Source organism: Cnephaeus nilssonii, assembly GCF_951640355.1.
Source record: "Cnephaeus nilssonii genome assembly, chromosome: 10".
NCBI classification, from domain to species: domain Eukaryota; kingdom Metazoa; phylum Chordata; class Mammalia; order Chiroptera; family Vespertilionidae; genus Cnephaeus; species Cnephaeus nilssonii.
Genome location: NC_137081.1, coordinates 39,201,464 through 39,224,441, shown reverse-complemented (window position 1 = coordinate 39,224,441; position 22,978 = coordinate 39,201,464). Strand labels below are relative to the sequence as shown.

The window sequence follows — 22,978 nt, the reverse complement described above, 5'->3', positions numbered from 1 at the left end:
CTTTGTTGGATAATTTGCATACTTGCCCTGATTGGCTGGTAGGCGTGGCTTTGGCTGGTGGGCGTGGCTTGGGGTGTAGCAAAGGTGCGGTCAATTTGCATATTACTATTTTATTAGGTAGAATTTTATCTTCATTTTGGTGCCTAGGTTTTAAGCTAATGCATACTTGCCTTCTACTTTCTCTTATTCTAACATAAAATACTTATATTAGGATTCCAACTAGGTTGATAGTAGTTGATCCTGCATTTAAAATTTCATAAAACATGAAGAATCCCAAAGTATTCCAAACTATTCTGCCTAGCAATAAACTGATCTGTTTCCCCATTCATTCATCAAATGCTTATGGAACACCCATAAGAGATTTTAGATTTGAACCTGGATATACAAAGGCATGTAAACAATGGAATGTAAAATTGAACTTCTGACCTCCAAAAAGTATCTACAGTAGGAAATGGCTCATCAGTAACTGTCTTCTCTCTGGTGCCTCCCACGTCTCCAATCACTTTACCAGTACTTGCCTCCAGCCCAGGCTAGCAGTGCACCATGTCTCATTAACCGCAAACACAATTTCCCTCCTCTATTTCCCCTCTTTGGATAACTATCCCTAAGAGTTTCATTTTCTCCTTTTATGGACAAAAATCATATTCAGGACAAGAGCAAAACTGTTCTCAAAACTTAAGGAATTGTGGCAATATACATTTCACATCTTTTTTCTGTATTTCAAGGAAGAGTCTCTGCATGTATTTGTGTATAATGGGATTTTCAGACTACATTTATTTTGTGTAAGAAGATTAAAAATGTTCGCAGTGTTCTTACTGTTCAGTATTTCATATTGTAAATGATCAGGAGAATACATTAGTTGTTAAGGTAATGTGCTCAAGTATCTTCGTGGTTTTAAGAAGGTATTACTGCTCCCAAAATAGCTTCATTTAGTCCTTTTCTCTGGTAGTACGAAACCAGTTTTTGCTTGTGAACTGAACTGCTGCATCTGTGCAATACAATTCAAGCTTTGAGGAGAGTGCTTTAGGGAAATTGAGATTCTCTGTTATTTTTTAAATGGAGCATTAGTAATAAAATTAACCCCGCTTAAAATTAACCTTATTTAAAATCACTAGAATAAAATTAACTTCATTTAAAATCACTGACTTAGAAGTTTCCACAATTAAGAGCCACCAAAGGTCCTTCGTTGTATTGTTTTTCACAGGCCATTTCCATCTATCATCTAAAGAAAGGGCTGCAAGAACAAGTATGTAAGCGAAAGTACAGTAAGGTGGGAATAGCTGTCCTCACCACCCACATGATTCCAACCTGTCCATCCATGGGAATTACCCTGAATTAATATGGATGCTTTTTGTCCAAGTGCCGCGAATCCAAATCAAGAAGCTTAAGGAGAACAGTGTCACTAAACTGAGAAGTCTAGCTTCAGCAAATTCAATTGAGGAACTCAAACAAAAGTTTTAGGACTCTCCTCCAACTGAGCTGTTTCCTTTGGGCTGCACTGACCCTCTCTACGGATGAGCTTTTTCCACAGTGGATGCTCCAGCTTCAGTGAACACCCTTCTTAGTCTGTATGCCCTTCAACATGGCCCTGTGTCCCATGTTCTAGACTGAGAAACTACTGAGGAAGGGCCCTGAGTGGCCCAGATTAAGTCACAGGCACACTCCGGAACCCATTACCTTGCCCAGGGCGATCAGGAACTATGTATGGCCAGGCCAGGAAGGTCTTTCGTTGGCAGGTTCAGAGAGAAGGAATCATCCTCAGACAAAAACAGCAAATGTTCAGCACAGCCCCCACAAGGGCTTCACATGTATTAGTCATAACAGTAATGCTAGGGAAGGGAAGATATTGGGTTAAGCAAAACAAGGCACTGTATAAAGCATGGGACTCATAAGGACTCCTAATTCATACCAGACACACATGTTCGAGGATGGAAGTCACAGCAGATTCAATCCCATTTGCCCAATCTTTTAGGTCATGTAATACATGAAATTACTCATTAAATGGCTAGTTTATTCCTTTAATAACCACTTGACTGTCCCTGAAGTGTTTGATCAAAAAGTAAGGTGTTTGGATATTGAGTAATTGAATTATCTAGTATAGGATTAAAAATAATACAATACTCTCAGCTAGCTGTTTTCCATTTTGAAAATGAGTTAGTTATAATAAACAGCTACTGTGAGAACCAGAACTTACATGGGACAATTATATTAATAGGCCAATCATGCTTCAATTTGAAGAAAACCTACCTCTTAAAATGTCAATCAGAATGTCATCCCTAGGATGAGATATCACAATATTTTGCCAAAAAGTGTTGAAATATCACTGTCCACCATGCTATTAAATGATGGGCTCTTTGTTTAAAATAAAATTTTGCCCTCACAAATACAACAGGGCAATAAAAAAAACAATGGAGTCCAAATGAGTGGACACATGATGCTCACAGAACAAGCACCATCACTGTGGTCTACTGAAGAGTATTTTCTAAGTGCTAGGTCCATGGCAGTGGTAGTCACATAGAATAGATTTGCCTCTGAGGGCATATTTGGCAATAGACAGAGACCACTTTTGATGGTCAGGACTGGAGATTGGTGTCACTGGCATCTAGCAAATGCTAAACATTCTACAATGCCCGTGACAGCCCCCACAATGAAGAATGAACTGACCCAAAATGTCAGTAGTGCTGAAATTAAGAAACTATGGTCTCTAGCAAGGGGCAGGCAAAGGCAATATTTAAGACACAACTCCTGCCCCTGATAAATGTATCATCTACATAGAGGGTAAGATAGAAAACAAAAGAGCTCACTGTATAATATATAGGTGCTAATAACAAGTCCTTCACCACGTGTGCCTGGAATGGCATGAAGTGCTCTAGAAGGAAAAGCTACTGCTGGGTTCTCCATCAGATTTGGACAAGCAACCAGAAAAGAATTTTTCGTGTAGAGGATAATAAGGAGGCAGAAATCCAGAGAGGAGGAGAGCAGTGTCTTTTTTTTTTAGTAACCAGCCTGGCTACAGCAGGATGTGTGTGGAGAGTATTAAGAAAACCATGCTTTCACCTGTCACTGGGATAATATGGCCAATGGAGTCATGGCTTTGCCACGTGTTAGCTGGGCCGACACCGGGGTGCAGGCTGTAAAATTAGGATATCCCTTACCTAACAGTTATTGCTGCAAAAATTAGGTACTGCTACATAGCAGAGTTCAAAGAGTGGCAGCTCCTAGAACAAATATTAAGAGACAGGTTGAGATATATTCCTAGGAGTATATTTCAAGAAATCAGAAACACCAATCAGAAAGAACATATGTACCCCTATGTTCACTGCAGCACAATTTACAATAGCTATGATTTGGAAACAGCTTGAGTGCCCATCAGCAGATGAGTGGATTAAAAAACTGTGGTATATCTACACAGTGGAATACTACGCTGCTGTCAAAGAGAAGGAATTCTTACCATTTACAACATGAATCTCTTGAAAACTAGGCAGATATATCAACCTTCGGCTTTCTTTTCTATAGGCACAAGTGGATAGAGCTGAGCAACTCTTGCTGCCTTTAAATACTCCCATTCACTACCCACTTCGATTTGTCTCATTTGTTTTATCCACCTGGCCCCTCTAGGTATTTGAGCTTGCAATTCCTAATGTACTGGCACTATATCTGCTTTAATGACAATGACAATAACAATAAAAACAGTAACAAAAAATAATAGCACACTGAGCACTTAGTTCCAGGCCGTTCTAAGGAAGCCACAACCAACTCACTATTTGAGGAAGTTACTACTGTTATACCCTTTTACATATTAAAGGACCTGCCCAAAAGTCGACAGCCAGCAAGTGGGATAGGTAAGATAACCCATACATAAATGTGCAGTCAGCCAAAAATATCCCAAATTTAACAGTAAGAGTCTATATGAACCTTTTTCTAAAAATAAGCCCCTCTACTTCAGCCACAAAGACTTGTGCTTTTCTGCAGTGGATGCACACGCATACACCCGTGTGACTCTGTGTACCTACGTGCAACTAAGGCAACTCGAGTTTCCTCTCTCCACAAAGCATGTGGTAGTGGTAAACTAGTCCTTATCTTTATCTGCAGAAAACATAAAATGCACAGATAGGACTAACTTCAAGAAATGTATGTTCTGCCGAAACCGGTTTGGCTCAGTGGATAGAGCGTCGGTCTGCGGACTGAAAGGTCCCAGGTTCGATTCCGGTCAAGGGCATGTACATTGGTTGCGGCACATCCCCGGTGGGGGGTGTGCAGGAGGCGGCTGGTCGATGTTTCTATCTCATCGATGTTTCTAGCTCTCTGTCCCTCTCCCTTCCTCTCTGTAAAAAAATCAATAAAATATATAAAAGAAATGTATGTTCTGACTGGAGATAGGCAATGCATTCAAAGGTGTTTAAGATTTAAAAAGAAACAGGTGGGTGGGTATAAACGAAAGTTGCAGAGCACATATCCAAGGCTGAGGGGACGCAAGGAGCAGGACAAGGAGAGCCAGGAAAACCACTTGGCAGTGTTTCAGGAAGGGTTTGGAGGTGTGTCTATTAAGATGTGTATGTTAAGCAAACAGGTTTCCCAGAGGTCACCCTGGCCTATCTTCTATATCATCATTGGCGTGAAAGTTGACTTGGCTGAAGAAACATTCAGTGGAATAAACAGAATGAGAGAATTTGAAAGATCAGAGTATCTGACTACCTTGGAAAAAGCGAGGATTAGGGGTGGGGGGAAAGCATCTGGGTTCTAAAGATGTTGATGCATGAAAGCATAAAAGTACGAGGCAGTCACGAATTAGGAAAAAAATACTTGAGTCAAGATGAAAATGGCACAAAGTATTAAAGTCAAGAATGTGGCGCTTACAGGAGAGATTTCAGAGGTGGTACAGACGGTGAAGTCACCGTAAAAGGGAGGACCATGGGAGCAGGTGGCTAGGAATGTAGTAGACAGAGAAACTTTAAAGGCAAGGAAGCCCAGAAACTGAAAAATGATGAGGAATGTATGCAAAATATCTAGAACTCAGCCTATCTTTTAGAAATGCTAATCTTAAAAAGTAAAAACTTGGGAATATAGGCAACATATTTGTTGTCTCCATATTAGAAGGATTCAGGTGCAATTCTGCCTGACTGGCAGGCCGTGCACACGAACACATCGTATTCAATGCTGCAGGAACACGGCAGGAAGGCAGATGGTCCAGTTCTGCACCCTACCTCCCTTCACTGTGCCGATAGGAGTCACACTGAAATGCTTCTGCTTGAAGGTAGTTAGGTGTCTCGCTAACTACTTTTGTTACAAGTAAATAAAACAATGAGGTGCAAAAAGATCCAAATAAGTAGAATAGGGGGGCAAAAGGATTGGAGGAGGAGAGGATATTTCTTCATTTACATGGACTTTATTTTTCCTTATACTCAAGCTTTTAAACAACAAAAATTGAAAACATTTTGAATCAGAGTATGCCTGAAAGACAAACATTAAGATGATGGCCCCACTATTTTTGAACCCAGACATGGGCTAAAATGGATTTTATAAACTTTTAAAGGGAACAATCACAAGTCATCTACTTAGTAAGTAGGGTTAAATGTCTGTCAACGAATCTAAAATTTCAGAGGCAATATTTTATTCCAAAAGTAATAAATAATATGGTCACATAATAAATGGTGAATAATGATGGAAACTTAAAATTCTTGTAATTAAATAAAAACTTGTAATTATTTCACAATTAGGCTGTTCACATTTCTTATGACTTTGTTTTCCAATGATATATTAATGCAGATTAAAAATTAAAAACCGTAATTCACCAACAGTGATATAACTTCAAGGCTGAGAAAAAGCACTAGTGACAAAGAATTTCAAGTAAACATTAATTTAGCAGTCCAGAAAGAGCTGTTATCAATGCGAGAAGTCCTAATTATAAATAATATAGCCATGTATTTGTCTAAAGACCAATATAGACCTAACTTTAGCAAAACACTTCGTGCAAAAAAAATTATATATACCTCTTTTGTTCAAGATACAATATAAAACTTGAAATAAGTCCTCTATTTAATAAAAAAAAAGGAGACTCCTCAAGAAGATTCATAGCATCTCATTAACAATGCAAAAATGTTAAACTGAAATGGTTTATATATTTTGGTCAGTAAAAATTATAACAGTTCTATGACAACTGGAAATATTATCAGAAAAAAATCTGTCAATGAAAAAAATCACTGATTCAATAAGTATTTAATCATTTTATTAACAAAATATATGCCAGAAATACATCCCTCTCTGGTGAAACTTTTCCAATAACTTTATGTGGAGAGCCTTGAGATGTATCAATTATATAAACCATATTAAAATGAAAACATTTTTAAAATGTACAATACAAACCAGTACTTTGTACAATTCTCTATAAAGTTCGATAATCAATGTAAAAAATAATTTGTTTCAACTGAATATAAGGCATGTTCAGTTTCTGTAATTTTGTAGAATTACTTTTTTTGCTTTGTTGGAGACTTTTCTCTCCGCCGGTCCTGATTTTTCTTTGATTCTCTGGATTGTTCAGAGTATCTGCTAGATTTTTCCCATCGCCTCTCAGCACCATTCTGATACCTATCTTCATCGCTTCTAGAGTCTGAATGTTTTCTACTCTTTTCTCTTGACTTTGATCTGTCTTTTCTTCTAAATTTTTCACTGTCCTTATTTCGGTATCTATGCTCATTTTCAGAAAAAGAATTTCTTCTCTCTCCTCTCCTCTTTTTCAGATCACCATACTCATTTTCCAAATCTAGATGCATTTCTTGGTCTCTATCATTCATGACTCTACTGTAACTATTTCGTTCAGAAGGAACACCTCTGTCTGAAGTGTATTTTGTTATAGGATCTCTCCAATTTGGGTCCCTTGAATTTTTATCTCTGAGTTTTTCTGATCTCCTTTCTCTTTCAGTCCTTGTTTCTTGGTGCCTTTGCTCTGATCTTCTTTCTTCTTGCTTCCTATCATTTATTTGTTGTTTCCTGATCAATTTATCTACTTCTTTGCTTCTGGTGTTCCCTTGTCCCTTCTTTCTTATAGCTTTAGCTGCACATGTAAAATGAAATATAGTTAGTTTTAACTTTAATCTTATTTCATGATTTAACAATCACATTCATTACTATAATGTAGGTTTATTAATTCAGATAAACTGGATGCAAAGCTAAATTTATTGAATGAAACGCCTAATGACAGAACATTTCACAAAATATCTGAGAGTATACAATATGTCAGCATTAGTTACCAACGTACTGTTTTGATCATTAGACTCAAAATAGTGAACAGGAACTTTACAGCAAATGTTGTAAAATCTTTTATGAAGTAACTAAAATAATGTATTTCCACTTAAAATTTTTATTCAAAAACAGAAATTCTAGTCCATGTGCATTATTGATACAAAATATGTCAGATCTGGTACATAATCAAAATACTAATGATCACACACACCAGCAACATCACTTCCTAAAGGTGAGAGGGAGAGGGATGACTGGGTTTGCCTAACATCATGAACATATGCATTTCAAATAAAAACTTATTCCTATAAAAACAAGTTTTGCTCTCCAGTACTATTAGAGAAACACCAGCTGTACCAGTAGGAGGAGCCAGGGTAAGCTATACATCCCAGGCTTCATATGAGCCACTATGGCTTGATTTCGAAAAAGGCCTTGAACAACTTATATTACTGATGTAATCACAAATATAAATGTTAAATAATTACAATAAGATAACTTACCATTTTAAGCTATAAAACAAATTTAACTGCTTTATCTGTGTTACTTAGTTTGGGTACATAAATCAAAGATGCTGAGATGACCAAAATTTCTGTTGCATTCATATGTGTACAGAAAGAAGAAAACAGGGTAGGAGATCACCTACCCTCATCCTACTCCACCTAAATCTCTGTACCAACCTGTATTTACTCGGCCAAATGCCGACCCTTGACAGTTAGTCAGTTTGCCACCAAGGATTTGTTTCTCTGGTGCCTATCAAACAACTCAGCTGAGCTGCAGCTACCCAAGCAGAAACCATCTGGCTCTGTGCGAAATCATGTCCCTCTGACCCTACTCGACACTGCTCTCACTGCTTTGTTGACATTAAAACCTGTGCCATATAATAATGTGCAATCTCTTCTCTCTCTGGTGTCTGCTTTACAATTTTCCAATTTGGGGGCAGTTCATATTGCTTTTATGCTATTGAATATTTTATTAATAAAACTGGAAGCTCTCTACTGAAACTGTATGATGAGGCAAATTAATTTTGAATCAGCAAGCTTCCTTATTGCAGAAATTCATGCTGTGTTATCATCTGTTCTCAAAACAGATATCATGAAATAACAAATTCTTTAGAATTAAAAGAGGTGAATGTTAAATGAACAATGTTTGCATATTTCAATTCAAGAAAACTTCCTGTGAGCAAATGGAATTTTGCTCTAATAATATAAAACACCGAGTCCCAAAATTCTGGCTGCCATGTAATATGTAAAATACTTTGCAGTGTAACAAGCTAGGAAATGAGAATAAAAAGACCAAGCTTCCAACCTTCTAAGGCTATAGGGGAAAAGTGCTCCCTCTCTGAAATAGAGATGAAAATACTATTAGAGAAGAAAGCAGAGCTGAACCTGCAAAAATAACACAGAACTTTTCAGAAAACAGCACATTTGAAAAAATCCTTTACTATAGCACTTTCAGTTCCAAGTAGAATGGAGAAGGCTGTAGACCAGTTGAAGAACATCTAGAAATGCTGGGTATAAATTTAAAATCTCTGCTTAAAGGAGGTAAAGATCTTGAACTTGAGATGCTATAATAAAGGAAGGCAGTGTCCTTAAGAAAAGGGATAGGGGTATGTCCAAGGAACACAGGAATCAACTTGAAGGAACTTCTAATTGCCAAAGCTGAAATTATTTTAACAGCAAATAAAATAAAGTATTGGATTTTAACCCACAAAAAACAATAAACATCCATGAGTCCACAGTGATAAAATATAGTGTAAAATTATTAAGTAAATGGGGGAAAGGAACAACTCTTTCTTACAGAAGAAATTCAACTACTAAATGTAGAAAAGAGACAAACAGAAAAAGCATCATTTGGTAAACACCACAGTATTAAGTGTTCCAGACAAGATCCAAAGATGGATGCTAAAACTGGAGAGTGAAAGTTAGAGATTTGCATAGCATCAAATTATCTCTCTGCAAAATCAAATTTACAGAGAAAAATCTTTCCAGAAAAGAAATTCAGCAGATAACACCTTAACCAAGTCATCAAAGTTAATGTCACCAAAAGATACACCAATATTATAAATCCCTCATTGAGATGCACTAAGAGCACATGATTTCTATGGTATTCTAGCCCAAAACGCACATTCTCTTTATATAGCTGTACACTTATGAGATACGCACTAAATGTGTGATACATGTCAATAACTACCATAAAGTGTCACTACTAAAAAAATTAAAATTTCTTGAAACATAAACATCAGGAAGGCTCCTGTCAACTACATTAGACATTATGAATGGTATTTCAGTCACCATTCAAATAAATATTTACCGATGAAATACCTTCATTTCTATGAAAAGGCTTCCAAAAGGTAATCTGAGCATTGTAAATGTTAAAATTTACTATAGCCTGCAACAATGGTTGATGATCATTTATATTAATTGTGGCTTTTAAAAAACTGAACTCTAAAATAAGAATAAAATGAAATTATTTACTTCTCTCATCATAAACTTCACCAGCAATATACTTGTTAGAAAAGAGCACGATGGATGATGAGTTTCAATACCTGAGGCAGAGCTCTGACTGCTGGAGGATGAGGAATCGCTGTCTTCGCTGGAAGACTCTGAACTGCTGTCACTGCTGTCCGAACCAGAAGCAGAGGAGTCGGACTCTGCCGAGGAGGACGCGGAAGAGGAAGAGGAGGGGGAGGAATTATTTGGCTCAATTTCTGGTTTCTGTGCCACAATGACCTTTGGTGTATTTTTGAGATGCTCACGCAATTCATCCCTAATTAAAAATATAATGTTAGATTTTGCTTAGAAGGAAATTATGAGATAATTTTGTAATTGAAAATAAAATTCTAAAAATAATCCTTACGTTAAACCTCCAAGACCTATAGAAGTAAAAAAATTGATGGCAAAACGAGTGTTTCTGGGATTATCTCGGGGTAATAACCCTTCAAAGAATGGCTGTAGGGTTCTAAAAAAGAAAAGAAAAGAAAATGAACAAAAAAAGAACAGATTGCTGAAAGATAAAATTCTTTACTTAAAAGCAAAATTCTCATACAGTCACTTTTCAGAGTTTCTACGTATTAAATTAGTAAATAAAATACAACCAAGTAAATGATTTATATAATTTATTAGGTTAGGCTACATGATAGCTAATGAAATGTGTAAGGCCAGTCATTAATTTACTAAACTTAATTTTCTATAATTATACAACAAAGGTTTAAAAAAACTTTTTCATATATACACCCACACACAAAGTAGATATATGTAACATACAAACATATATCTATGTTCATATGTACATGTATATATGTGAATGTATATACAGAACAGTAAAAAAATTCTCCTCATATATATATATATATATATATATATATATATATCCTATCTAATAAAAGAGTAACATGCAAATTGACCATACATCTGCCACACCCACAAGCCACGCCCACCAGCCAATCAGGAGCGAGTATGTAAATTAACCCAACCAAGATGGCTATGGCCACGGAGTGAGCAGGAGGCTTGGGTTTCCCGGCAATGGAGGAAGCCAAGCTTCCTTCAAACCCTGGCCAGCCCAGGCCTCCGCTCAAGGCCACAAAGTTTCAATTATAGAAGATAAATAAATCCCAGATACCAGGCCTCTGCTTGGGTCGCTGGGAGGCGTGGCCGGCCTGCAAACCACCACAGGCCCCTCGCCCAGGCCGCCCCACACCCCAAGGGAACCCCCACCCTCATCCAGGACACCCTTCAGGGCAAACCAGCTGACGCCCACCCGTGCACCAGGCCTCTATCCTATCTAATAAAGGAGTGATATGCAAATTGACCGTCACTCCAACACACAAGATGGCTGCCCCCATGTGGACACAAGATGGCCGTCACAAGATGGCCAGCAGGGGAGGGCAGTTGGGGGCAATCAAGCCTGAAGGGGAGGGCAGTTAGGGGTGACCAGGCTGGCAGAGGAGGGAAGTTGGGGGCGACCAGGCCTGCAGGAGGCAGTTGGGGGGGACCCAGGCCTGCAGGGGAGAGCAGTTGTGGGGGACCAGGCCTGCAGGGGAGGGCAGTTAGGGGTGATCAGGCCTGCAGGGGAGGGCAGTTAGGGGCAATCAGGAAGGCAGGCAGACAAGCAGTTGGGAACCTGCAGTCCTGGATTGTGAGAGGAATGTCCGACTGCCCGTTTAGGCCCAATCCTACTGGGATTGGGCCTAAATGGGCAGTTGAACATCCCTCGAGGGGTCCCAGACTGGAGAGGGTGCAGACTGGGCTGAGGGACACACACCCCGTGCACGAATTTGGTGCACCGGGCCTCTAGTGTGTGTGTATGTGTGTGTGTGTGTGTGTGTGTGTGTGTGTGTGTGTGTGTATATATATATATATATATATATATATATATATATGCACATACATACATACATACATACATACATACATACATACACATACTTATACAGAACTGTGCAAGGCACCGGGAGAAGGGAAAAAGTATAAACAAAAAAGAGAAATCATGTTTACTCAATGACTTATTAATAACACATCCTTATTATTTCTAGGAAGGGGAACAAACAGAAAATATTAACAATATAATGTTGTTTTGCACATGTGGTTTTGAGTACCATAGTGAATGACTAACCAACAGGGTCAGGAAAAACTGTTTCATAGAAAAAGGTGACAAATAAGAATGATTGAGAGTTTGCTCGACAGAAAAAGGGAGGAATTCCCAGCTCTGGAAATGGAGGTAACGAGGCATGAATGAGCCAGACCTGCTTTACTCTCTGGGTAATGCTGGTGTGGCTGGAGCACAGCACACTGCAGTGAGCTTCATGAGGTGAGCCGGAAAGGAGGCAGGGACCAAGAAATGAGTATACAAAGCCCAGAAAATGGATGGAATAACAGAGAGCATGCAGAACCAGGACAGACCTGTGGTGTACAATGGAGAGGCAGGCTGAGGATAAGAGAGACTGAGAGGAGTAAGGTAGAATGGGAAGAAAATGAGGAGCCACAGTAAGCACGTGGTCAACTCTGTAAGTGAGGCTGAGAAGTGAAGGGACATGAGGACTGAGGAAGATGACTTGACTTGGCAAGCAGTCACTAGAGAACTGAAAGGCTGATTTCAGGAGTGCAAATGGAGAAGCCAATGTGAGCAGCAATGGGCAACCTGAACAAATAGCAGATGAAGCTGGAATAGAGATTACATAATAGTCCTGGGACCAGACCCTAGTGCAGTGTAATGATACATTACATATTCATCTGTATATATTCACAATTGTTGATGATAATAAAAAAGGTATCGTTCTAAGGCTCAAAAATTAGGGTAAAAACTCTAAATACTCATCACTAAAGAACTCCAATGAGTGTACAAAAGTAATTTTCTGGGTTTTAACTAAATTAAAAGCGGCATTAATTCTGTGTTTTCTCTGTTGAACTAAAAACTGCATGTTGTCCTTGGCCACACAACATGAGATTCAGAGTGGTAACTAATGATGTAAGTTCTAGGGGCATAACTCTTGCTTTACCAACCCAGGGTTGACATGTCACTGAAGTGAAGGAAAACCCTGGAGGACAGTAAGAATAAAAAGTGCTTAATGGCCGAAACCGGTTTGGCTCAGTGGATAGAGCGTTGGCCTGCGGACTCAAAGGTCCCGGGTTCGATTCCGGTCAAGGGCATGTACCTTGGTTGCGGGCACATCCCCAGTAGGGGGTGTGCAAGAGGCAGCTGATCGATGTTTCTCTCTCATCGATGTTTCTAACTCTCTATCCCTCTCTCTTCCTCTCTGTAAAAAATCAATAAAATATATTTAAAAAAAAAGTGCTTAATGATAAACTTACTCATCCTTTAATCTTGCATTAAGTTTAGGAAGACCCATGTATTCACACAGTTCTTGGAAAAATATTTTAACAAAAATCCTACTGGAGGATGTAGTAGTTTCTTCACTCAGCTTTATACATTCAAGAACCTGAAAATTAAATGAAAAAGACAATTTAATTTTGTTCAAAAGATTAAGACAAAGTGACCAATATTCATACTCAAAATTTCTCTTAAAATGATGGATTTAGTCTCATCTTCAATCAGAATTATCTCTGAATCATCTTCTCTAGTGGGGATATGTACGATTTCTTGGCAAAGATTAAGACAACTTCTCTGTGCTAATTTTTAGAATGTTAAAAAGCTACAAAAATAGAGTTCATTCTCTTTCTTGAGTCTGTGCTTTTTACAACAGGAATATATTGTCTTGAGTGTATAATGGTGCAGCAGAGATTACTAGCTCCTAAGCCTCATCAAAATGTGTGTACATGAGGTTTTGAGGCAAAATGCCATTGAGTGTTAGGCTATAGTTTTGTACAGCACATGTAATATGTGACAAAGATAAACGCAGGAAGAGTGATAGCTTATCCGGAATAGTAAGACTGAGGCTTAAAAACTGAAGCTCATGAAGAGATGTTTTACAACAAACAAAAATAAAAGCAACCTCCAGTTTGTTGAGTTATGTGTTCTAGGAGCCCTGGTGCTTCAATTGTAAGATTTTAATTTCATTTTCTCAGAGGGGAAAAATAAGTTTAAAAAAATTACGATTTGGCTCCTACGTTAGCTTATAAAATGCCTATTAATGTAGCTAGATATACTTAGTATTTAAAATATTACAAAAATCTACCCAATGTTTATAAGCTCAATATTATTGCTTCATTCTTCCATTAGATTCTGGTAGTCAATAATGTGATCCTCTCCTTTCTTTCCTCCAGGATGCAATTTCTTTCTATTGCTGGCTGAATGAACAGCAGTTATACAATAAATGCCAGCTTAATGGATGATTTCAAATTGTAATCAAGTGTACATTGTCTCATTAAGATATCTTTCCTGGTTCTAACTATGATTATAAGAACTCCTCCCTAACGCTTACCTAAATTCATTGTCTGCTAAAAAGAACATGTCTTATTAGGACAAACATTTCTCTCATGTCCCTCAGGAAACAAGCAGTAACTCAGCAATGCATTACTACCAAACCTGGGTGCATATTAACAGCAGTGTGTACACATGTATGTGTACAAAGATAAAAATCTATAATCATTTCCATGAAGATACAGCTATCCCTATTAAAAAGCACCGATATATCTGAACTTTTAATATCATCCAGAATGGTTACATTCATATATTTATGCACTTAGCTTTTTTATTCCGTGTTATATGAACATAATCTCAAAGATAGCAATTATAATAAAAGTTTGCTACACATTTCATTTTAAAGTACATTCCCTACATAGGAAAAGTATGGCTATATTATACTTAATACACATTTGAGAATAACAGGAGATTAGGAAGGAAGTAAAAACACTGAGCCCCATCTACTTACACTCCATGGAAGTGAATCAGTGTATAGAAGATGAGCAAACATCTTAGCAACATTTCTTAACTTGTTTGTTTCCAAGCGATGGATGGTATCATACTGTTCTTTGAATATACTTTCAAAGGATTCCATGTACTCTTTTTTTAGCATGCAAAATCGCTATTAATTAAAAAAAATGAGAATCAATACCATTATGAGCATATTAAATCCTTCTAAATTTACTGAATCAAAAATAAATACTTTGTACATCTTTTTGTGCTATATGATGAGATGCTCAAACAAGAAGTTAATATATATTATATTTATCTATCTGGGAATTATATGCTACAAAATTATACACAGCATAACTGTACAAATTATACAAAATTATACAAATCATAGACACATACATTTGTATACGATACAAATATCTATATTTCTCTGTAGATAGAGTTTGGGTTAAAAAATTATTTTAGCTCATGTTTTATTTGTTCTGCCTATAAACATGCATCTGACTTCAGAAGCTGCTTTCAGACTTTGAAAAGACAGCATTTAATTGTCCTCTTTGGGAAATTTTTATAAAGCATGTAGAATTTCCAAAAGTTCAAAGGAAGAGTGATATGCAATGGTAAAGGATTACAAAAATGAAAGGGGAGAGGCTGGGTGCAGAGAGTAAAAAACCTGAAGAAGGGAAGACCAATATACTTTCAGCAAAGACATGTTATATTAGATCTGACCATAAAGCAGACACTTTAATTCACAATATTCTTTTTTTAATTAAATGTATTGGGGTGACACTGGATCATAAAACCATACAGGTTTCAGGTGTACAATTCAATAAAACATCATTCGCACAGTGCACTATGTGCTCATCGCACTAAGCAAAGTCTCTTTCCTTCTCCATTTTCCCCTCCTTTGCCCACCTCCACCTATCTCCACTCTCCTTTCCCTTAAGACACTGTTGTTTTAAGAATAGCCTTAGTGATTCCATTAAATTCCAATAAGAAAAAGAAAGTTAGAACTCACCCCAGCTAATAAGCCGAAAAATTTCTCATATGTTCTTTGTTGAGCACAGCAATCAAGTATCATATTGCAGAGTTCTTTCTATTTGGAAAACAAATAACAATAATGATTCAAAACACAATGAATTCATGTTGTATGATAACTTATCAATATAACAGAGACAGCTAAATTTTAAGTAAAATTTTAACACAAAATTCTAAGACTTTGTGAATTTTAGCGATTAAGACAAAAAAAACATTAATCTATGCTAAGAGTAGTTTTTTTAAAGCCTTCATTCTGGCAGACAGTTTCCATATATCATTCATGCTAATTAGACTGCTTATAAAATTCTAAATTTATATAAGTGTGAATCACTTTAACAGAACTTAGTATGTGTCCTGCTGGCGTGGCTCAGTGGTTGAGTGTTGACCTATGAACCAGGAGGTCACGGTATGATTCCCAGGCAGGGCACATGCCCAGGTTGGGAGCTCAATCCCCAGTGGGGGGCATGCAGGAGGCAGCCAATCAATGATTCTCTCTCATCATTGATGTTTCTACCTCTCTCTCCTCCCTTCCTCTCTGAAATAAAAATTATATTTTTTAAGAGAACCTAGTATGTATATGAAACAGACATATCAAAAAAAATATTGAATAAACTGTATTCTAAAAAGATTCCATACAGAATTCTTTTAGCTATAGGTCACCAATATATGACATCTCACTAATACATCTAACAATTAAGCTATACACCTTTCAAAGTTTTAAATTCCATTAATAGGAAATATATTTAGTTTAGTATGGAAAAGGTAGAACATTATGAGTCTTTCTTTATAGAAGCGTAAATAGGCAAAAGTTTCAATATTTACTTAAATGACACACTGGTTGATAAAAAAAATACATTTAAAAGAACAAATAAAAAGATCTCTATGGCTGAATTTTCTAGCCTCAAAATAAATGTTATACATACAGATCTATCTACAGCTTAATCTATACAAATAGATGGAATCATTTCATAACTGCTGGAATAATATATTGTTCAATCAGCTATTTATATGCCTTGAAAACTCCTCTGTGAAAATTCCATTAAGCTAATAAATCCAAGAATAAATCCAGGATCAGGAAATATCATTCTAAATTATTTATAATTAATATTATTTATTAATTCCTGAAATAATCCTAATGAAATATGTATTGATTATAGCAATTTTATAGATGAAGACACTCAGGCAACATGGACAAATCAATGGAGACAAAATAAAAAAAAAGCATGAATTCATTTTCTGACTACTGCTATAGAACTGACTCATTTTTTTCTACAAAACACTTCTCATTGGAAAGTTTAAAATTATACTTTTCAAACACAGTAACTGCAATATATTTACTTTCTATAAACAGAAAGCAAGCTTATAAAATATAATGTATAACCTTTTCAGTTCATTTTTACTTTTACTTATCTATATTTTTAATGAGCAATTTTGACATTTTGTCATATTTAATAGCATGAGCTGCAACCTAAGTAGATATTGTAAACACTTTAAAAATTAGGTCGATATGTACTTACTACATATGTTTATGTGCAAGGGAGAGGAAGGGGACCCCGGAGAAGCACAGAATGCACTCTAGAATGTGCTGTCCAGGAGGGTAGCCTGCAGCCACATGCAGCTATTGAAGTTTTAATTATTTGATTTTACATAAAGTTAACATTTTAGTTCCTTGGTCACACTAGCCACACTTAAAGTTCTCAAAAGCCATTTGTGAGTAGCGGCTGCTCACTGGACACAGGAGAATACGAATATTTTCACCACTGCACAAAGTTCTTTGGGAGAGCTCTGTTCTAGAAGTTGATAATCTATAAATAAAACAAGCTACTCAAAGGCCTCACTTCACAACACAGGGTATTTTAGATATCTTTATACTGCCAGATTATTATTTTTTAAAAGATTAGTCACAAGTTACCTCAATTAAATTTTTATAAATATATAAGTTTTGAAAAGATGTACTTTGTCAAAATTTATAATAGTACTAAAAACTGAAAGATGTTTTTCTGACTTCTGCCTTAGTATGTTAATTTTATATATTAAAAGGCATTTTCAGCTTTTCTACCAACATTGTATTTTACAATAACAAGAGTTAATCGGGTTGTAAACACTGTAATATGGTAATATGCTGATAGCATTGCTAATAAAGCCAGCACTAGTTATAAAACAAATTACTTTCTCCCCTAGACTAAATGCAATTACAAGAGTTATTCCCTGTGGCTTATAATAATTAAATATTTTAACATTTTAATTAAATATTATAGCAGTTTTAGGAGAGTCTTTGAGTGCCTAAAAATAGATGCACTAAGACATTCATCCAAATGTTATCAAAATATGTTGTGGTTAGTCCTAATTTTATCCTCAGGATTAATATTAATAACATTTATAATGACTTAATTATATCCTCAAATAATGTGACAAGATCATACAGTAATTTCAGTTTCAAGTATAATTTTAAAGGTTAATTCACAAATTTATTTCCTTCCAATGACAACAATCAAGTGAATCTAGAGTATGAATAGGTACACTATTATTAATATACTAGCAGCCCGTTTGCACGAAGATTCGTGCAATAGACCTTTATTCACCTGTCTGCCTGCACCAGTTTTCTGCCAGCACCGGGGACCCAGGCCTTGGCTGTGGCCACCACCTTCTGCCTTCTTTTTAGGGTCAGGGCTTGGCCCCGGGCGGTGGTCTTGGGCTCGGCTGCACCCCAGCGTCCCTACTATGGATTGCAGGAGCCGACCCCCGGTGGTTGCCTGCGATCCATGCAGGCTCCCCGCTGGTGCCAAAGGCCAGGAAAACCTCCACCCGAGGCTTTCCCGGCCTTGGGCTCGGCTGCACCCCAGCGTCCTTGCGAAGGTTTCCTGGTGGGCGTGGCTGGTGGGTGTAGCGAAGGTACGATCAATTTGCATATTATTCTATTATTAGGTAGGATACTAGAGGCCCGATGCACGAAATTCGTGCAATGGTAGGGTCCCTAGGCCTGGCCAGTGATTAGGGCCAATCAGGGCCTTTCTTTGTTCTGCACCGCCCCCTGGTGGTCAGCGCACTGCTTAGCGAGTGATAGAACTCCCAGTCGGTCGAACTCCCGAAGGGACAATTTGCATATTAGCCTTTTATTATATAGGATTAATAAACAAACTTTAAAAGGAAAAAATAATATTTTTAATTTGAAAAGAATAATTTAGTCTCAAAATTCCATATTATGTCATTTCAAGAATAAGTCTATATTTTAGAACAAAGATTGGTAAAATTTTTCTGTAAAAGGCAGATAGTAAATATTTAGGTTTTTGAGGCCATTCAGTTGGTCTTTGTTGTAACTAGTCAGTTCTACTGTTATAGGGCAAAAGAAGCCATACACAACCAAAGAACATGGCTGTATTCCAATAAAACTTTATAAAAATGGGCAATGGCCTAGGCCGTGGTCGGCAAACTCATTAGTCAACAGAGCCAAATATCAACAGTACAACAATTGAAATTTCTTTTGAGAGCCAAATTTTTTAATCTTAAACTTCTTCTAACGCCACTTCTTCAAAATAGACTCGCTCAGGCCGTGGTATTTTGTGGAAGAGCTATACTCAAAGGACCAAAGAGCCTCATGTGGCTCGTGAGCCGCAGTTTGCCGACCACGGGCCTAGGCCACAGTCTGCCAATTCCTGTCACAGATCATATTTAAAGCCTTATTAAGACATACTCTCTCCCATTTTTTGGGGGGAGGCAAGCTAATTTTTGGAGGCCTTGCTTTGGCAAGACTGGAAAAAAAAAAAAAGCCTTAAGACAAAGGACTTACAGCTAATGGTAACTTAGCTCAGATAATCAAGATCTTTTAAAAGAACTAGAAACCAAACAGTCTGTTAGATTCCAGCATATGTGCTGGGTCTAGCACATGTAAAGCAAGGTGTGAAAAACAAAACCACAAAGCCTTGGTTCAGGTTCCAAGAATCCATCTATAATACTGTCAACAATAAATATACACTTGAGTGGCCAGATTATTATTATCTCTGAATGCATAATAATCTGGCCACTCAGTATATATCCTGTATAATAAAAGGCTAATATGCAAATTGTCCCCTCGACCAGGAGTTCGACCGGCAGGCCGGCAGGCCAACCGCCCATGTCCCCTACCCCTGGCCAGGCTGGCCGGACCCCACCCATGCACAAATTCATGCACTGGGCCTCATATATATTTATTTATTTACACTGAGTGGACAGATTATTATGCGTTCAGAGATCATAATAATCTGGCCACTCAGTGTATAAATAAAGTCTAGATGGACTGGGAGTAACATATACAAAAGCTCAATTAGAAAAAAGTAGCCAAGATAATTTATTTAGTCCAGTCTTTATTATCCTTAGCATTAGAGTTCTATGATACTTTGAACAGTGAGGTATGCTCAGTTATAAGACTATATAAGTCCTATGGGCTAAAGGGGGTCTAATATGTACTTTATAGATCTTAAATTCCTGACACTGCAGAGTGCCTGACATATAGTATATACTGAATACACTTTGTTGAATGAATGAAAACTGATAAGATTCTCTATAATTAAATAAAGTAACATGTATGATGATCTTTATAATTTCTATATGAAAATAATGTTTTAGTACATAAAGCAGATAGACCAGGTAATTTATTAAAGAAGAAACTTCCTATTGAATTTAAGCCACATTTTGATTTACAGGAAACCACTCAGAAATTTACATAAAGCGTAGTGATTCAGAGACCTCCTCCTTTTCCCACATCGTATTCACGCAACCAATTTAATTCACTAGGAGTAGCATATATGAAACACACCAGGACTCCTAAGTTTTGAGTTATTTTAAATTTTTTGAGTTATTTTACATTTTAATTTACTGTAAATTTTAGAAAAATCTAAATTTAAATAATAAAGATTTAGTACTAAGTTATAATTTCAATTCATGAAACCTATTAATTGTCCTAAACATTTTTATAACCAATATATTTCCTAATAGAAAAAAAAAATTAACTTACTGTTTGGCTTTCAGGAAACTCCATTTTCAGCAATTTGTGAGCACATTCTTCAAAATCTAAACTGCAGAGATAAAATGCTCACAACAGTCAGGTTAAAAACTTGCAGCATAGTTAAATCGTAGTACTCTTACATATAGAAGAATCTTACCTTAATAATTATCTTTAAAACTTTTTATTATAATTTCATATTATATTGTACATATAAAAAAGATATAGCTCTTAACTCTACAAAGGCAGTACTGATAACATACTACAATATGGATAAATCTTAAATTATGCTAAGTGAGAAAGGTTAAACACAAAGGACCACATATAGTATGATTCCATTTATATAAAATGTCCTGAATAGGAAATCCATAGACAAAGAAAAGTAGACTTAAATTTTTATTACACTACTATATTATTTCCACTTCTCTCTAATCCAAGTCAGGAAATGGTAGAAGATGTTCCAGGAGCCCAGCATGACATCTACTGCTTAATCACCATTTTTACAAGTTATCTTGATTCATACCCAAACACAGGGCTTCTACATCCATATGTTTCACTTAAGAGAACTATCAAACTCAATGTGAACTTGATACAGGGGTAATGTTAATATATTTGGACTTTTGGTAGAATTTTCAAACCCTAATTCTTTTGATAACAGTGGTATCTGTATTTCTCAGCTTCTGTTACTTATAGTGTTTAATAAGTACAATCCTATATAATAAAAGGCTAAATATGAAAACTGATCCAACGGCAGAACCACTGCTCTCTATGACAAGCACTGACCACAATGGGGCAGACACTCAACGAAAAAGCTGCTCCCTGGTGGTCAGTGTGCTCCCACAGGGGGAGCGCCGCTCAGCCAGAAGCTGGGTTCATGAGAGCTGGTGAGAGCTTCTCCTGCCTCCGCGGCAGCGCTAAGGATGTCTGCCTGACAGCTTAAGCCCAAAGGCTCCTCCCGGATTGCGAGAGGGTGCAGGCTGGACTGAGGGACCCCCCTGAGTGCACGAATTTCGTGCACTGGGCCTCTAGTAGGATAATAACCCAAGATGACACAATGTAATAGAATTTTTTAAGAAAACTAAAGTGAAAATAATTTACTTTAGGAAAATTTATTTATCAGGAAAGAAATTTTATAACAGATAATATTAAACAACATTTAGCACTAAGGTTAAAATATTAAAGTACAGTTGACAAACTTTAATAAAATAGAAATACTAAAAAGTATTTACAAAGATGTGATGTCTTCTTTTCTAATATATTATTTCTAAAATATGCCTACCTATTTATCCAGTAAAGATATTCTATAATTTTTCCCTCACCTAATATTATATCAGACCACTTGCCCATATCAATAACAATGCTCCATTAGCCTAATTTTCTTTTCTTTTTATATCCTCACCTGAGAATGTTTATCGATTTGAGTGAGAGAAGGAGAGAAACACTGATGTGAGAGAGAAACATCAATTCATATGTGCCCTGGCCAGGGATTGAACCCACAACCTAGGTATGTGCCCGGATGGGGAATTGAACCCATAACTTTTTGGTGCATGGGACAACACTCCAACCAACTGAGCAACCCAGCCAGGGGTAGCCTAATGTTCAATGGTGGCATGAACTGGACATTTTGATTTTTTGTGTCGAATAATAAGATTGTCTTTTTTTTTTTTTTTTACACTGAACAATTCTGTATATAATTTTCTATCAATATGCATGCCTTGAGGAAATATAATAATGAAAAAGAAGGGACAAATGGAATGGACACTAAGACCTTGATTCATGTTACTGAAAGGCTTCCCATAAATAATTTAAATATAAATTCCCACTAATAATGTGTGTGTGTGTGTGTGTGTGTGTGTGTGTGTATAAATATATATATGTATATTTCTCACTGAAATCATCATTAGTACTGAGTACTGTTGCTTTAATGAAATAAATCACTTCAGTTGTTTTAATGAGCAACAACATCACTTATTGGAGATATGTCTTATGACTAATATTTTTTATGTTTTACAATCCATTAAATGAATTTCCCAACCATATCCTTTAAATACCTTTCTATCAGTCTTTGTGTTTCCTAAAATCTGTATGAGCTTTTAAGTATACTAACCTTTGTCATATATAAATTGTTGTGACTAGGCATTTAGAGGCTGAGAACTCTTAACAAACACCAACACATAAGGCAGTAGATACTGTGATTGATATCACTACACAATAGTGGCTGTCACTGTGTCTTAAAGCCTTAAATTTTAAGTCTTTTCTGTGATTCAGAGATTATTAAGGTTAGGTCAACTTAAAAAAAAGTTGCTTTTAAATAACCTTTCAGAGAGCTCCACTGTAACTCTTCAAAGTTAATGTTAACAGCAATATTAAAACAATAAATCTGTTGTTTATAACTTACTACTGTTGATTTTCTAAAAA

The 22,978-nt window shown here is 36.6% G+C and overlaps 1 protein-coding gene across 1 annotated transcript in view; it reads right to left on the bottom strand.

Annotated features, from left to right (window-relative positions):
- Positions 1-5,317: 5,317 nt before the first annotated feature.
- CWC22 (CWC22 spliceosome associated protein homolog) overlaps positions 5,318-22,978 on the bottom strand; it is a 53,998-nt gene continuing 36,337 nt past the window's right edge. The window contains exons 14-20 of the mRNA XM_079782582.1: positions 20,573-20,633; positions 15,563-15,640; positions 14,564-14,716; positions 13,044-13,171; positions 10,093-10,194; positions 9,782-10,002; positions 5,318-7,051 (exon numbers count right to left, since the gene is read on the bottom strand). Coding sequence (XP_079638708.1) covers positions 6,465-7,051; positions 9,782-10,002; positions 10,093-10,194; positions 13,044-13,171; positions 14,564-14,716; positions 15,563-15,640; positions 20,573-20,633 — 1,330 coding nt within the window. The 3' untranslated portion in view covers positions 5,318-6,464. The remainder of the gene's footprint in view (positions 7,052-9,781; positions 10,003-10,092; positions 10,195-13,043; positions 13,172-14,563; positions 14,717-15,562; positions 15,641-20,572; positions 20,634-22,978) is intronic.